Source organism: Condylostylus longicornis, unplaced genomic scaffold, assembly GCF_029603195.1.
Source record: "Condylostylus longicornis isolate FDR11 unplaced genomic scaffold, ASM2960319v2 ptg000083l, whole genome shotgun sequence".
NCBI lineage: Eukaryota > Metazoa > Arthropoda > Insecta > Diptera > Dolichopodidae > Condylostylus > Condylostylus longicornis.
In genome coordinates, this window is record NW_026578051.1 from 2629950 (window position 1) to 2647500 (window position 17551).

Here is a 17551-nt window from a genome sequence, read left to right on the forward strand (position 1 = left end):
AAAAACCTGTTTGAAAAATGCCAAAATTAAACAAAACCTGCTGCTATTTTTTTTTTTTGAAATTAATATTAAAAATATTAGCAATTTATTTCTAAAGTTTTAATTAATCTTTTGAAAATAGTTTCTTTAAGAAAAAATTCATGAACTAAATAAATTAATTAGATTCTAAAAGAAATCAATCAGAGAAAATTTATCCATTTATATAACAAACTACTCCTAAATAAATCCTGCTTATAGACTTGTATAGCACTCTAAAGTAAATACATATTTTAAAAGTGAGTCTTTTTTTTATTTTGCAATAAATTTTAATTAAATATTAATCAAATCCAATATCATATATTTAGCGAAACAAATATAAAAAAATATTATATGATTTAATAATTAAAATTTATTTTATTTAATTATTAAGAAAAATGCATTCATATCACACAATCGTATTACAAAAACTTATAGAATAAAAATCTAAATTTTTCATTTATTTGTAAATAAAATTAAATAATAAAGAATTATAGTGTAGAAAATATACATTACAAAAAAAAAAATAATAATAATTAAATGTAAGTAATCTGATACAAAAAAATATATAAAAATTAAAAAAAAAAAAATTAAATTTTTTGTACAAAAATTAAAATAATTTATTAATATTTAAAAAATAATAAAAAAAAAATCAATTTTGAATTTCTTCTAATTCAATATTTATATATAATTATAATTGTATTTTATGTATTTTTAATAATTGTAAAAAAAAAAAATTAAAAAATTGAAAAATAATAAAAAAAAAAATAATTTTTTTTTTTCTATAATAAAAATGAAAGTATTTATCATATAAATGTATTTAAAATTACAAAAAAAAAAAAAGTGAATAATAAAGAAAATAAAAAAAAATCTATGTAATTTTTGGAATTTAAAAAGTAAAAAATACAAAAAAAACTAATCATTTTTAAGAGCAAATGAATTTCAATAAAAAAAAAACAAAAGTTTTTTTTTTTTCTATTCTATGTAAGTTCTAATTAAAAATATTCGTGACGAAAATATATTAAAAATAGTTCCTAAAAAAAAAAAATATATTCTAAGTTTTATTTCATTACCCTTTAAACCTTAGATTTTTTTGTGCTGCAATATGAGAAATAGAAAACTGAAATCCATTCTAAAACCTGAAGATTGCATTTTCAATAAACAAGAAAAAAACATGGAGTTCTAAACTTTAATTTACAACCCTCTAATTTACACTTTAATTTACAACTCCAACCAGAAAAAATTTTAAGAAATTTGACTAAAACCTTTCAAGTCTAAAAATATTGTTAATAAATTTCAAAAGAGATAATTATAAATACATATATTGAATCAAATGAAATCGAATACAATATTATGGTGTCAAAAAATTGATGATAAACTAAATTTCAAGAATCACGTAGATTTCATAATATGCAAAAAGATTTCTTAGAAATTGAATAAGAATTTTCTGTTAAGAGTAAGAAATTAATTATTATCGATTGGTTTCTGTTATTAATATATTCAATAAAATGATGAGACCTCATTTCAAATAAATACTATTCTATTGTAATAGCTTCCATGTTTAATGAAAAGCATAGCCCCTTACAAAAACTACAGAACGGAAGAATAGGGATTATTACTACACACTCTAAAACAGCTGAATATAAAACAAAAATTTAGGTAAAATGTGCTCCTATTTTGTCAAAAAGCAAAAAATTTAGTTATAATGTTGGCCTTTAACATAAAACATAATCTTTTCCCCACAATACTTAAGTAGCTTAAGATTTATCTATGTGCAGAATAATATTCAACATTATTATTTGTGCAATATTTTTTAATATTTTCAAATTAAATTTTTTTTAATAAAGAAAATTCAAAAAACACTATATTTGAATAATGGTTTAAAAATGTATAATGAATTGCCTAATAATATTAATTTCTATCAATAACTTTACGAAATTTAAATTATAAAAATTTGGCTTATTGGAATAATAGAATAGTGAATTATAAGTTCGTTTAATTAATTTAATCACATAATAGACAAATAAACAAAAACAAATTGTTTTTTTTTTTTTTAATTTTTTATAGTTACATATATTTTTTCAGTAATAAAATAATATTAAAATAATTTGATTTATTTTTACAACTTAAAGATTTCAACATTACAATTTATTATTATAGTATTAATCACAAAATTCAAAATTGCCTTATAGTAGAAAAAAAAATGTAGTTTTAAAATTATTTATTAATTTGTTTCGAGGTCGTTTTAATGCGAAATAATTATTTTAAAAACATTTCTTACTTTAGAAATTCTTACGATTTACAATTTACTGTTTTTGAATATGAAAATATAGCATAATACTAGAATAACTAGTATATTACAATATTCTTAGCATTATTTTCTCAAATTATATTTATTATTTTATCAGTTTTATAATACGTTCTCAATATTAACTTAAAAAATAAAGCAAAATATACATTAAATATAGGTACATATTTAAATTATTTAAAAAGAAAAAATACAAAGTGTATTTTTTTATCTACATAAAAGCAATATTTTGTTAAATCAAAATAAATTAGCACAGGGTTTTTTATAAATTGTTTAACATTATAATTTTTATAGCTTTTAAAACATGGCAAATAAAGAAGAAGAAATATAATACAGCATAATTAATATTATGTTGTAATTTTAACATTTCAATAATTAAAAACACGGTATCGTTTAATAATTATCAATATCCCTTTAAATCAAAAATTTCTCTTAATAAAGGTTCTATTTGTGATGGGTTTACATTTAAATATACACTTATAATGGACGAATTCAAACGTTCAACTTCAGTAATCTTTTGAATTAATTTAAGAAAAGTAGATTTTGCTTCGCAGCCAGGATAAATGCTTTCAAGATATCTTCTTAATAAATAGTAATAAGAATTCTAAAAAAATAAGATAGATGTTTTAATTTCAATTTTTGTAAACCTGTTAATTTCAAACCTGTTCCAATTTTATTACATCGGAATGAATAACACGGGCTCGAAACGGTGTAAAAAGAACTATGGCAATTAAGATTAACGTTATATTTTCATCTTTCCTCCATTTCGGTTCAAATGTATGAATGAAGTGCTTAAATTCTTCATAAACATTTCCTTTTGCTAATTTTAGGACATCAACACGTATGTTGGACATATCTTCTTGACTGTGAGGTATCTAAAAGATCAAATTGATGAAAAATAAATATATAAATGTATATACGTAGTTTTTTTAGCCAATGCTTTACCTTCCAAGTGGCACGTTTTTGATCATATGTAAAAACCGAACGCATTAACATCATTTCTGTACAACCACCCTTTAGTAATGCTATTTGATCCTCTTGGCACATATTCCGAAATGCATTGATTTTTTTAGACATTTTTATTAATCTCCGGATAGCTACTGCAGTTAAATTTATCACGCTTAACAGCTGCGGAAATTGTTGATCCTTTTTATTCTAAAAAGTTTAAAACGGCTCTGATACTAAAAATTAAATTTATTTATAGATTTACCTTAATTCTTTCAGGATCCACTAAATCTCTTAAATCTTCGTCAACAGGATTACAGAGAGCTTCACTAGCCGCTTTTAATTCGCTTAATTTAGACATTTCAATATCAGTCAACTCTTTTCCAGCAAAAGATGATTGAGTTATGGGATCATTTAATTCATATTCTAATTTGATTGCATCACACAAGATTGTTTCCATTGAAACGGAAAAAAGGCTATCTTCAGGTACGCTTTCATTTTCAGATGATTTTTGCTCCTTATTTATTACATTATTAGTTTCCTCAATATTATTAACTGAACTGGGAACATGCTCATTACTTTCTTCTCGAAAAATTTGTTCTAATTTGATTCCTACCGATCCTGGAGTTTCTTTACCAGTTGTAGTACCCAATCCAAAATTATTTTCTATTACAGAATTTAAAATTCCCAGAGGCTTTGAATTTATTGGTGTAGGTGTTTCTGTGTTTTTATTAAAAACTTCTATTTCAAAATTGGCACTAACCATACTGTTAATAAGTTTCAAGGCTTCTGCTGGTGTATTCATAAATTTGTTCATAATATCAAGAGCGTCACCTGGACTAGTCATTAACTGGCGCATAAACTTAAGAACATCATTAGGTGAGTTAGCTATTTTGGAAATAATTTCCATAGAATCCTTAGGCGAACTCATGAATTTTGTGAAAACTGTAAGGGCGTCTAAAGGTGAGTTCATAATTTTGCTAATTATTTGTAAGGCGTGTCCAGGATACAATATTAAATGGCTTATCAATTTCATGGCATCTTTCTGTGAATTTATAATTCTTTCCATGATATTTAAGGCATCAGTTTGTGTTTTCATGTAGTCGTTAATAGCTTTTGAAGAATTGTCCGGATTTTGAACTAAAATAGCATTAAATGAATTTCTTATTCAAATAAATCAAAAAAATTTTACCAATGCACTCTACAATTTGAGAAATATTTGTTTTTTCATTTTCTTCAGGATCTGTAGATGAATAAGCGGAGGTGTTTAGAGAATTTTGGGATTTTGAATCATCGTCATCTTCATATGTTTCAGGAGTGTTTCCCTCCTTTAATTTTTTACATTTCATTTGCTTTCGCTTCTCACGGTTCTGTTCTATTTTATGCTTTTTTAGTTTTTTGTCTTCTTCTGACATTATATGGTCCTTTTTCATTCCCGCCGCGAAGCACTTTTCTAACCGACATTTTTGGCAAAATCTTCTAGTTATTGCTGTTATTTCGCATTTCTGATTAAAGGGACATTCTAATGCTTTAGTTAAAAGAGCATTTCTTCGAAAAAAAGCTTTACAACTTTCACATGTTATTGCGTTAAAATTGTAGCCAAGAGCCTAAAATTAAATATCAATAAATATGTTACTTATTACTAATCACACTTATCTTTCAACACCCATGTTACTGATAAAAATGATCAGCTCACCTTATCTCCACACACCATACAAATTTTGGATAATTGTGACATCTTTTATACAAACAGATATTTTGTTGGAAATTTTATCAATAAATATTTTCAATATAAGGCTTAAAATTTAACATTTTAAAAAACTAAAATATGTTAATTACTTAACTATTGTTTTGTTTTTTATATTTATTAAAATTATGCCCTATGTTGACGAATCCCCGTAAAACTACCTGCGAGCTGTCACAAACATATGATCTAATAATGACATTTTAAATCTAGTAGTGTTAGCACTTCATATTTGATTACAACATGTTATAAAATTTACATTTTGTTAATTTCTATACCAACTTTCCAGCCAACCTTAGAAAATGGGATTCAATATTTTAACCTAACGTCAGATTTTTGCATCAAAAAATTTTTTTTTTTTTTTTTGATTTTATTAAGATATGTGGATGCAGTTTATTAAAACAAGCATAACATGGAATCCATTATAATGGATTCCATGTTATGCTTGTTTGACTATTGCTTAGTCTGGAAGTGCTTTAATTATTAATTAAATGAGTTTTATTTAAATACATGTAAAACGATAAAGGGTTCTGGCAATTTTTAGTTTTGCAATTATAGTTTGATCGCAAATTAATTAATCAAATTACTTAAGCAGCTAAAATATTTGAAATTGCCGTCGACGTGTGCGCGCTTGAATGTAAACATATAGAACAATTCATACATATTTAAAACATATTGCCAGTTTAAAAATTGGAAACGTTTTAATGACTACGTTGTTTTTGCTGTTTCCCCAACAATTTAAAAATCTTTATTGCTGTGTTATTCATATTTTTCCAAAAATAAAATCGTTACCAATTACATTAAAATTTCATTTTTGACATATATCCGCGCAATTATTGTGTTTCAGCATATGGTCAATGACCTCTTCTAATGTCAAATTCATTTACATATTATTAAAAATTTCTTTTTAGAAATTTATATTTACATAAATACGTGGGTATTGGGTTGAGATGGAAATTCAGATATCTTTGTAAAGCAAAACAATTCAAAGTTGAAAGTACAAAGTGCAAAAGGAAATTTGAATTAATTAATAAACATTAAACGTTTCTACTAAAGGTAAATTTCTAAAGTTCGCAAAATACAAGATAAAATTGGAATTGCTTTAAAATTTTAACTTTTAAATTAGATGTTTTTGAGAAGAATAATCAATTTTAGATTTTATTTAAATATCAATCAGCTAGGAAATAATATACCAAAACAGACCTTAATAAATAATAGGTTTACTACATTAGTTAAGGTATTTATTTAAGCATCTTATTAAACCTTACATATTAAAATTTATATTTTCATTTTATCCAGTAGACCCTTGTAGTTTATACCTTTTTATTATTGTAGACAGTTCTTAAACCAAAATTTATAACATCACTATATCCAATATATTTATTTACTCGATTATCAGCAGCAAAGATAAAAATGGCTGAAGAACAAAATTTGGAAAATTTATTACAAAACGCCGACCAACTTTTTGATGAAAATCATTTTCAAGAAAATATTGATTTATTGTCAAAATATTCAGTAATAATTTCATAAAATAAGTAAATTTATATTTAAAACTTAATAATAAATGCTTTTAAGGATCAAGATGTCCCGGAAATTCAATGGAGGAAAGCTCGTGCCATGTATTCGTTATCTAAAGCTACAAAAGATGCAAAAGAAAAAGAACAATATGTACGTCAATCTTTTGAACTAGTTAGTGCAGCTTTACAAAAAGACGATAATAATTTTGCAATTCACAAATGGTATTCTATAATTTTGGATGCCAATGCTGGTTTAGATGGATTAAAAGCAAGAATCACACAATTAGAAAATGTTAAAAAACATATGCTTAAAGCTGTTGAATTAAATCCAAATGATCCAACAAGTTGGCATATTTTAGGAGTATTTGAATTTAATTTAGCTGAATTGCCATGGATTCAGAGAAAAATTGTTTCTGCAATATTTGCTTCTCCTCCAACCGGAACTTATGAAAAAGCATTAGAATTTTTTGAAAAAGCTGAATCACTTAAAGAAGGATTTTATACAACGAATTGGTTAATGTTAGGAAAAAGTTTTATGGCTTTAAATAATATGGAAAAGGCAAAAGTTTATATAGAAAAAGCCGCAAACTGTCAGGTTTTGTAAGTTAACGCTGACATTTAAGTATTCCCTGAAGAGTCTATATATTTCTAATTTTCAGGAATGAAGATGATAAGAACTGCAAAGAGGAAGCCTGCAAGTTAATGAAGAAATTTTAGAAAGAATTAGTTGGCATTTATTAGAAAATATGGAATTCCTTTTTAAGCTCAAAACATTTTTGTTTCCATACAAAACGAATTTTTATAAATAGGTACGATTTAAAACGTCAAGCATATTTTAGTTGGGTTTTTTTTTAAAGGTTTATATCTTCTACTATAATTTCAATTTATTTTAGAAAAATGTATATTACTAAAAATTATGAAGAAATAAAGATGCATATTTTCCATTAGATTTGATTTTACCACCAAACCTTACAGCAAAGAACCATTTATGATTATACGTCCTACAATACTTCAAATTAGAATTTTATCAAATGCAATGATAATAGTCTTATAATTCTCAGCTGTAGAGTCTGAAAATATAAGACCAATATGAATTGAATATCTACCCTTTAAAAAAATGTTTTCAAAATAAGAAACTTCAGTTTACCTTTGCATTTCCATTCATTTTTAAACTAAAGATTAAATAGCAAATAAAAATACTCATCTAATTTTTCTCTTACTTTTTTTTTATTGATTTTAAAAGTATTAATCCCTTAACATTGTAGATCGAATAAAATGTTAATTTTATTTCCTAGGTTGTTGATTTTGACGAGCCATATCTTTTATAAAAGGCCTGGCTGGTGGTGTACGAATACGACGTGCTTCTTTTGATCTATTACGTACAACTTTTGAATGAATAGCGCATGATACACAATAATGCAGCTTAGCATATAGTTTTGGTAAAACGTAAGCTGAAAAAAAATATTTTTAATAGAAAACGCTTCCAATTATATTTGATATACATATGGTACAAATGTCAGATAGCAAATAAATGTAACCATTTTATTCATCTTTCTTGTTTGGTGGAATTTGAATCATCAAACGATTCTACTTCCATAAAAAATTAATGTTTGTCCAATAACATTTTCCAACAAAATTTTTTTATTTTGTTTTCTTTACTTATTTGAAAGACAAACATTAAAGCTTAATGCATGTACATATGTATGTATGGATATCTTGATATTTTTTACTTACTATTCCAAACAGAGGCTTCAGATATATCTCTTACTGCTGCTGCTTCTACAATGTTTCTAATAACAAATTTTTTAATTGCCTTATCTTTTGGAACACATCTTGCACAATTTGTGCATCGGACCGGTTTCACGTGTCCACGATTGTGCTTGTTACGTCCTCCGTTACGCCTTTTTTTAGTCTACAAATATTTCGGGCATTACTATTAAATTAAATTTTCAAAATCATAAAATTCACTAGTAAAATTTAATCAAAACATTTTAGTAGTCTTATTAAACCAGAATACAAAATGAAAATCTCAAATTAATATATTTTTCCATCAATTTACAAAATTTTTAATAAAATATAAAAAATTTTACATACCATATTGTTTAGATAGTCCGACAGAAAAGAACGGAAATAGATGAAAAGAATCACAAAAAGTCATTTTGATTATTTAGAAATGTCAATATTGAAACGGAAACAAGATAAAAATCGATGTTTTTATGTTTTCTAATTTAAAGTGAAATCACATTAGGCCAAAAAGAAAATTAGCAGCAAACATACACATTAATCATACATAAAAAATAAAACAATTTTTTTCCTAATCAATAACTAAGAATATCGAAATTTAAATTTTCTAACAGTAATATTCTATGTCAATGCGTTTCACATACATGTTAACAGGTCTGTCTAGTATAAAAAAGTTTTTAAAAACTTTAAAAATTTTAAAGCTGTCAAAACATATACTGTTTTTTTGAAATGAGTATATTTTTTCCTTTTTCTTTCATTGTTTTCTTTTTTTTAAATTTTACCAAATTTAATATCAGATAGACCTAAATATCACATATTATTATGAATTGATAACGTGTTTGTAACTGAATGTCATAACTTTATTTTCTACAAACATTCTAAAAGTTTGAAACATACCTCGAACATGTTTGATATACTTTTTTTTTTAATTTTCTTTAAACGACAAAAAAAACTATAATAGAACAAAATGAAAATGAAACGGCTAACTTTGACATTTGATTAAAATCAACCACCGGCTAAATATCAAAACACGACTAATTGACATTACATGTAAAATAAAAAAAAAAAATACCGCAAATTCAGCTCAAAAAGAAAAATAGAAGTTCATTTTGTGAAAGGCATGTTGTACATGAGTGGAATTTTAAATGTGATTTTCTCAAATAACAAAATTAGTTATTGAAAATTTTTTTTTCATAATATGGCTTAAATAAAGTAAGTTTTTTAATATTTAATTTTATTTATAAGAATATTTATATAAAGTACTTGAAAAATTCATGTCAAAAATGGACACTCCTAATGAAATGTCAATGAAGACACTTTCATGAACAAAAAAAAAAGAAAATTTACCAATATTCATATTAAAAAAATTAATTGGAAATGAACTTTAAGTGATTTTAAAAAAAAAATTGAATTCTAATTATATTTAATTATTAATATTTTGTGATTTAATAAGTACATGTGTATATAATGTGGAAATAATAGTGGAGAAAAAAAAATGGTCTCAGTTATTGAATTTTTATGATTATTGAAGAATCATTTCACGAATGAATGATTCTCGCTCGCTTTTGTTTATGTTTTGGTTTTAAGTTCAAAAAAAGTTTTTTAGTGAATAGCAAAAAAAAAAAAAGAAATAGCTGGCTAGAGCTACGTAAAAATTTTGTTTGAATAAAAAATTAAAATATTTATAAGTGAATTTTAACAATAAACATTTGGATGGTAAGATTGCACAATTCTGAAAAAAATATATGTATTTTAATTGTAAATAAGTAGATACTATTTCGTATTAGAAAAATTGTGTTTACAAAAGTATAATATTTTTAAGAAAAAAATTTAAATGACATAATAAATAAGTATTGGGTTAAAATTATAAATTTTCAATTTTGTTTTTATCTGTAAAATAAAAATTTGTGTAAAAATCGCTAAATATAAACATTTAATCTATAAAGAAAATAAGAAAATATAAAAATATCAGATTCTAACAGGTGAATTTGCTTTACAAGTAAATCGGTATTTTAGTTCGCACCTATACTTACTTACAATTTACTGCGTAAATAATAATTTTATTAAAAAATGCAATAAGAATAAAGTAAAGCCAATATTTAGTAAAACAAAAAAAAACATAGGTATTGAAATTTAAAATATGTAAGTAAAAAAAAAAAAGTGACCTACCTAGATATTAAAATATGCTTAGGTGTAGGCATACCTATCCATATATACTGCCCAGTACATTAAATTGAAAAGCTTTATAGGTTAGTCCTAACAATTTAATATTGCACATACATACATATACATAAAAGACGCAGTAATTTTTTTTTTTTTGATTCATCCAACCATGAATTTGTTAAAATTAAATTTGAATCTGAAAATATCATAAATAATTTAAAAAATATTAAAATATTATTAATGTAACTCGGTAATTACATAATTAGATGAAATATACTCAGTCGTTGGTTATTAACTAGAATTAATGTTGTTTTAAGATTACTTTCAGCAACCAGAAGTATTTGATAAGTTACTGAATTCTATATTTAATTTATGTGAGTATAGATTACCTAAAAATAGATGCCGACTTATATGTAAGTTATTTCGGACCAACCTGTCTTGGTAATTAGTAAAATATCTTCATTATTATATAATAGAGAAAATTTTATGCGAAAAATGATGAATAATTTTTTAATTACACAATTTTTGAATAAGAATCATAATAGATACCAACGCCGAATATTGGTAAGAAGTTAGGTTACATAAATAAATAAAGTAAGAAGATGCCTACTAATCTTCTTCAATTATTAAATAATTTAACCCATAAGTTCTTCAATTATTAATTAAATTGTTAATGTATAAAAAATATAATTTGGATTTCTTAATTTGTTCAATTTCTAATAATTTCTTTAGGGAAATATGGTGTGTAGGTTCCTAATAATTTCATTAAATAAAATAATTAATTAAGTTCCATTATGCAATATCTATTTTTAATACAGCTAGAAGAAAATCATTAATTGTAGCTGAAATTAGTAATGATTTTTAAGTGTGAAAACATTTTGAATATTTTATTCATACTAAATTTGAGAACAAGGTAACCTTGTCCTATTTACTTACTTATTAAAAAAAAAAAAACAAAGTATTTTCAAAAGAAATTTCGCTAAACTATAACAATAGTTGCAGCTTTATTTTGCAAAACAAAGAAACTTTTATCTTAAATTTACAATTTTTAATTAGAACATACTTAAGATTTAATAAATTTTTTTCTAAATTGAAAATAGATATACTTAGTAAATATCTTGCGAAATATAAAGAAAAATTTATTTAATTAGCAAAAGTAATAACAATTCCCCCCCGTTGTTGATTTTTCCGAATGTCATGCACATAAATATGAGACTATAGTTTCGCATTACATAAGTCGTAATAGGTAGGTATAAGCGTGTTGTATTTCCAAATGACGTGCGAATTGTTAGTTAAATTTTGAAATTCTCCATTTTATTTTATTTTCTGTTTGCTAATTTTACTAATTTTTTAACTATCTACTCCATTTCCATATCTGCCATCATTGTTGTTAGAGGACGCTTAGGTTATTTTGCCAATATAAATTTTCTTATTATAGAAAAAATACATTTGCATATAAGTAAATATATACATACAAAGTTATATAAAATAATATGTAGGTACGTTAATTTTATATTAATTTTCAGTAGCTGTAGGCCTATCGAAAGCTTTCTTTCTTTGTTTATTTTTCCAATATATCATAGAAAATTTTCAACATTTCAAAATTTTGAATCAAGCCATAAATATCGCATTTTATATTTTTGATCATTTAACACCAATTTATTCCATTACCATTTGACAATTTTCGGATAAAATTTGAATATGTTCAGAAGAAATTCTCTGCTGATTTGCTGATTTAGGCTGGTTTTAATCATATAGGTTGTTGTCTTAGGAGACTAGGTTACTGTTAATTGATATGCAGTCATTGCTGGTAGATAGGGTTGTCTCTGAAATAATGTTTATCCATCAATTCGTGTTGGATGCCATCATGGCTACTTTGTTATTCGGCATGAAAATAAGATTAAAGAAATCATTATAACGGTTTATAATAGAAATAAGACAGTTACTAGAATGTTGCGTTCTATTAATTCTAATTCTTTGATACTCGTATACAAAATTATTTTACTACTGAACGAGATTATCTATTCTTAGATGTAGACTTTTGAGTTATTTAAATTTCTCAGTTTGCTTTTATTACTTAGTATTATTCTTACATTTTCAGTGTCGATGGGTTGGTATTTTAGTATGTAGTCTCAAATCTCTTTTTGCTTCAGTGTTAGTCATTGCGTATTTTGTGCTGGTCAATTTATTCTAATTGCCATCCTACCTCTATTTAATCTTTATCGTAAAATATTTTCTCTTCACTATCCTGTAAAAAATGACGATTGTTCCTTGTAAACTGATACTGGTATATTTGTTGGTATAATGATGTTTATTGTTCCTTTTTGCGAGATGATTGATCTAAGCAACCATCTTTTGATATATGTAGGTATGTGAATTTTTTGTGAAAACAAAATTTGTTGATTAGAAGTTTTTTAATTCAGACACTTTACAAGTTATCAATTGCAATATTTTTTTTTTTTTGGAGAATAAAGCAAATTTATTCAAATTGGTGAAAATCTAAGTTTCCGATAAGTTAAAACTTTCTATTTTTTTTTTTGCATATTTTAAGAAGCTTTCACTCTTATGTCTTCGCTTGATTCCATTCCTATTAATAAATTAATTTACACATACACTCAGTCCTCGAGATACGACATCTTCTAATACGACATTTCGAGTTACGACATGAAATAAATTTGGAACATTTTTATTCGGTTTACGACATTATTTCTGATACGACATTAATTATTTTAAAAATTTTCTTTTTTTTTTTTGACAGATTTTACTGTTTTTTGAATAAAACTCTACACTGAATTTAGTTATAAGACAAGGCTAAAGCACATTATTTCAATAATAAATTATTTTCATATATCTTTTTTCCTTCTCAAACGACAATTTGAGTTACGACATAAATTTCTGGGAGCTTCTGTCTAATGGGAGCTGGAATCAAAAATGTCGTATCTCCGAGGACATAGTATAACGTTATATCAGTATGGAAATGTAAATACTTATTCGCTTGAATACTGCAAATCATTCTTCCTCTACAATTATTACTTATGATTCATATAAATGGATGCAAAATTATTTTTAGATAAGTAAATTAAATATAGACAGACTAGATTAATGATTTTTCAAAACAAAAAAAAAAACAAAATGTAAATTGCACAAATTAATAATTTATTAATAGCAAATTTTTCATAATTAATGAAAACTGACGTACTTATGGAATAATATTTTCGAAAAATAACTATTTTTATATGCAATTAAATTATTAAATAAATCCCAATATATCAATTTGATTTTATTTTTAGAATTAAAATAATATTTTTCTTTTTTACTTTTACTTTCAAATTTCATTATATATACAAGTATACATACATTTGTATATAGATAAATAATATTTATGTATTTATTTTTTACTGAATAGAAAGCTTTCGAAAATTTTATAAACAAAAATTATAACAAAATTAATGTACATAAGTATGTACACACATGTATAGGTGTTGTAAGATTTAGCAAGCAAGCTTTCATTGTAAAGTATGTAGATGCGTAACTTATATACTTGAGTCTTGTAAACTTATTTATCCATACAAATTGTTACATGGAACAACCTTGTATACAGCCATAAATTCTTATTCTCATACTCTTCTCATAAATTTTCATTCCCGTAATTTCTGAAAATCTCTTATTTATGTTGAAATCGGAGAATTGTGAATTTTTGCTAAATAAACAATGATTTTCATTAAATTCATAAATATTAATTATCATGAATAAACCAACTTGTAAAATTTGCAAATTCCTTAAGACATAAATACTCTATGATCATTAATAATTTCCTTTGTTCCTAAAATTATGCAATTTCGAAGATAAATTAGAATTTGTTAAAATATTAATTGAAAAAGTCTTAATAATTGACTTGAGTATTTTGGTATTATTTTTCCCTTCGTCATTCTAATTATTTAGAATTTTTTACTGTTTTTTTTTTTTGTTAATTAATTAGAAATTAAAACATGAATGTCTTCATATTTAAAAAGTAATGAAAACAGAAGTAATGACGGAATGGAAGTAAGAATGGAATGGGATATTGCAAGATAAGAAAAGAATCTAAATTTCAATTTTTAAATGAGGCAACATGTTAAATTACATTTGAATGGTTGTTGAAATTATTGTATGAATGTCTGTTGAAACAACTGTATTGGAGAAAGACCAAGCAATTAACTTCTACTATAACTATACCATTTTTAAAGTTTTGAATAAAAACTGTAAAAATAAATACAGTGTAAGCGATGCATCAAATTTCATATTGTTTATGCATAAATTTTGACAAAGTATTTTATTCCATATTGTTTGAAAATCGTTTTGAATGCACACAGAAAAAAGCAGAGAATTATTGGAACAAAAAACTCGATGGTCGAAACAATATATTTCAGATTTTTCGTTATTTTCTGATCAAAATCTTTGTATAATGTAAACGGAATACTTTGTAAACTTTTTACATTGCAGTATTTAGGTTGAAAAAACAATGAAATTTTAAGGCCGTTTAAAGGCGGTCTAAAAATTGATTTTTGTTGTAATATGGAAGGATAGTTTATTTATTGAAATAAATTATTAGATAAGTGATGACAAGTTTCCAATACCATTTTGTTAATTTCTATATATCAACAATTCAACAACATTGTTGTGAATTTGTTTCAAATAATAAAAATATTATGGCAACACTATTTGTATACATTTTATATCCCTCGGTTTTTTTTTGTTAAAACTTACTGATTCTCATTTATTAAATATTATGTTTCTCTCTATTTACTTCGAAGTTTCGTCATACATACATACATATACGAGTACATACATAAAACCTGTATTAACTATATCAGAAAATTCAGAGTATGTTTCAGTTGTCATACTTATTTTTTTGTTATGTTGAAAACATATTTTCATACATAATATTCATATTAATATCTACACACCTATTCATGCCATGTATATATATATTATACATATTTATATTATATATTTATATATTATATAAAATTTTTATATAAATGTGTTGAAAAGAAATGATTATTATAAATTTTCTTTCGTTTTTTTTTTTTGATACTATGTTGTTGCCGTTGTTGTTGGTGCTTTTCATATTGTGCGTATGTATGTATATTATAAAATTTCCAGCGGAAAAGAAACAGAAAATATACTAACAGTAGATTTCTGTTATTAAAAGTTAAGATATTTTTTTTTTTCCTGTTTTGCTTATGCTTCTGATTTTTTTTTTTGTTTGCTGTGTGCTTCCCTATCCTACCTACCCAAAAAAATAATAAAATTTATTCGCCATTCGGCTTTTCGATTATAAAGTTCAAAAAAAAAAAAAAAAGAAGAGAGAAAATTTAATTTAAAGAAAAAATTTTTAATAAAAAAAAAAACCTAAATTAAATTTTTATCCGGGCGTCTGCCATTTAAAAAAATTATTTTTAATTCAAATTTATATTTATAAAATTAAATTATAAATATTAATATTTAAATAAATATAGAAAGGAAAAATTTGAAAATAATTTTCAAAAACGTCAAATTAAAATTAAATTTTTGTCAAAAAATAAAAGATAAAACGGATTTTTATTAAATACACAGAGAAAAAAAAAATTTATTTAAAAGTGTTATAGAAAAAAAAAATATTTATATATTAACATATATATACAAAATAAACTTACGTACATACACACATAACTCATATATATATACTGACATATAAATCAATATATTAAATTTGTCCTAAAAAGGTCAATTCACCCATATACAAATATAAAACCTTGATACCATTTGAATATTACAAAAAAAAAAGAAAACACTCGAATAAAAGAAAATAACAATGGCATCTTCAGTAATGAGAACATTTGTAAGACGAATGTCAACTAAAAAAGAAATTGAACATATAACTGTTATTGGTGGAGGTCTAATGGGAGCTGGTATAGCACAGGTAAGTCTAATAAATTTTTCTTATATTTTTCATTAATTTTTCTTGAAGAAATTTCAAAATTTTGATTAAAACTTAACAAAATTGTAGTATTTAAGATTAGCCAACATTTTTTGTATCAAATCATAAAATTCTCATCAAACAAAGATTTACTTGTATATTTTAAAATTTTAAAATGTCAAAAAATAATTGAAAGAGGTCAAAATATAAATAACCTTTTTAATTAAGAAATTGTACAAGAATTTTTTATTAATAATTTTCATATTTAATATTAATAATATGACATTGTAAAAATTAATATACCTAACTGATATACTTACCATATAGAATCAATTAATAATTCTAATCCTTATATAAATTAGAAATAAAATCACTTTTATAAATTTAATAATTACTTACTTAGTTCCAATTTGTAAATTTTTACTAAGCATAGCAAACTTACGTAACTTTTTTCAAATCAAATGAAAGTGGGATGTGCACATATATAATATAGGATTATAATTTTCATTATTGTGTAAGAATATGATTGTGCATTTGATTATACATATATATACACTAGTATAAGAATTCTACATATCACTTTTGCTTTTCAATTGTTATTTTTGGAGATTTTTGTTTTTTTTTGGACAAAAATGTTAATACAAATCGTAAAAGAAAATCAAAAAGTTTAAGAAAAAAAAAATATGATAAGGATTTCTTTTAAATAAAAGCTCTTTTATTTTTTTTTACAAAAATGTATGTACCCTCTCTAATATAGTAGACCTCTTATATAAAATGTATGTTTGTATATGTATGTAATATTTATGTAAAAATTTTTTTATTAATTCTGTTACATACTCACATAAAATAGCAATATAAAGTATAAGCATCTTACAATGTTGAACCAATTTTGCAATTTCGAATATGTGACACTTTTTCTCTTTTTAGTGATACATAAAAGCGTTTTTATTGTTGTAAAATTGTAGCAAAGCAAAGAAAAATAAAAATCCTCTTTCCTCTCTCTCTTAATCTATTATCTCATTCATTATGCCGGTTCCAATTTTTTTCTATACATTAATGTATTTATACATATTTTTTTTTTCTCAGTATATCAGGCTATGTACAGTAAAAAAATGTGTACGTGGTACCATTTTATTTATTAAAACAAAAAAATATATGAGAAAATTATAAGCTTT

At 23.8% G+C, this 17551-nt stretch overlaps 5 protein-coding genes across 14 annotated transcripts in view; 3 read left to right on the forward strand and 2 right to left on the reverse strand.

The window, feature by feature from the left end:
* Positions 1-2379: 2379 nt before the first annotated feature.
* LOC129613375 (nuclear hormone receptor HR96) lies at positions 2380-5176 on the reverse strand. Its single transcript, XM_055527396.1, has 6 exons — positions 4965-5176; positions 4461-4875; positions 3534-4408; positions 3269-3469; positions 2986-3198; positions 2380-2927 (listed from the first exon to the last, which is right to left on the reverse strand). The coding sequence occupies exons 1-6, from the start codon at positions 5004-5006 to the stop codon at positions 2727-2729; spliced, it is 1947 nt and encodes a 648-aa protein (XP_055383371.1). The 5' UTR covers positions 5007-5176; the 3' UTR covers positions 2380-2726.
* Positions 5177-5939: 763 nt separating this feature from the next.
* On the forward strand, positions 5940-7476 carry LOC129613376 (regulator of microtubule dynamics protein 1-like). Of its 9 annotated transcripts, none has more exons than XM_055527397.1 (5): positions 5940-6068; positions 6139-6249; positions 6348-6527; positions 6588-7129; positions 7189-7476. In XM_055527397.1, the coding sequence occupies exons 2-5, from the start codon at positions 6139-6141 to the stop codon at positions 7244-7246; spliced, it is 891 nt and encodes a 296-aa protein (XP_055383372.1). In that variant the 5' UTR covers positions 5940-6068; the 3' UTR covers positions 7247-7476. The 9 variants fall into 9 exon arrangements, with proteins under 9 accessions (XP_055383372.1, XP_055383374.1, XP_055383375.1 ...); XM_055527399.1 differs by having other exon boundaries at positions 5946-6068; positions 6168-6249; positions 6312-6527; XM_055527400.1 differs by having other exon boundaries at positions 5946-6068; positions 6168-6249; positions 6315-6527.
* A 258-nt stretch (positions 7477-7734) lies between these two features.
* Positions 7735-8751, reverse strand: LOC129613378 (40S ribosomal protein S26). Its single transcript, XM_055527407.1, has 3 exons — positions 8624-8751; positions 8264-8441; positions 7735-7980 (listed from the first exon to the last, which is right to left on the reverse strand). The coding sequence occupies exons 1-3, from the start codon at positions 8624-8626 to the stop codon at positions 7814-7816; spliced, it is 348 nt and encodes a 115-aa protein (XP_055383382.1). The 5' UTR covers positions 8627-8751; the 3' UTR covers positions 7735-7813.
* A 587-nt stretch (positions 8752-9338) lies between these two features.
* LOC129613334 (inositol polyphosphate multikinase) overlaps positions 9339-17551 on the forward strand; it is a 26993-nt gene continuing 18780 nt past the window's right edge. The window contains exon 1 of one of the 2 annotated variants that reach the window (XM_055527341.1): positions 9339-9484. The gene's annotated coding sequence lies outside the window, so the exon portion shown is untranslated. Of the gene's footprint in view, positions 9485-9590; positions 9989-17551 lie in introns of those variants that run through there. The other variant, XM_055527342.1, reaches the window with a different exon arrangement.
* Positions 16072-17551, forward strand: part of LOC129613335 (hydroxyacyl-coenzyme A dehydrogenase, mitochondrial-like) — an 18122-nt gene continuing 16642 nt past the window's right edge. The window contains exon 1 of the mRNA XM_055527345.1: positions 16072-16379. Coding sequence (XP_055383320.1) covers positions 16272-16379 — 108 coding nt within the window. The 5' untranslated portion in view covers positions 16072-16271. The remainder of the gene's footprint in view (positions 16380-17551) is intronic.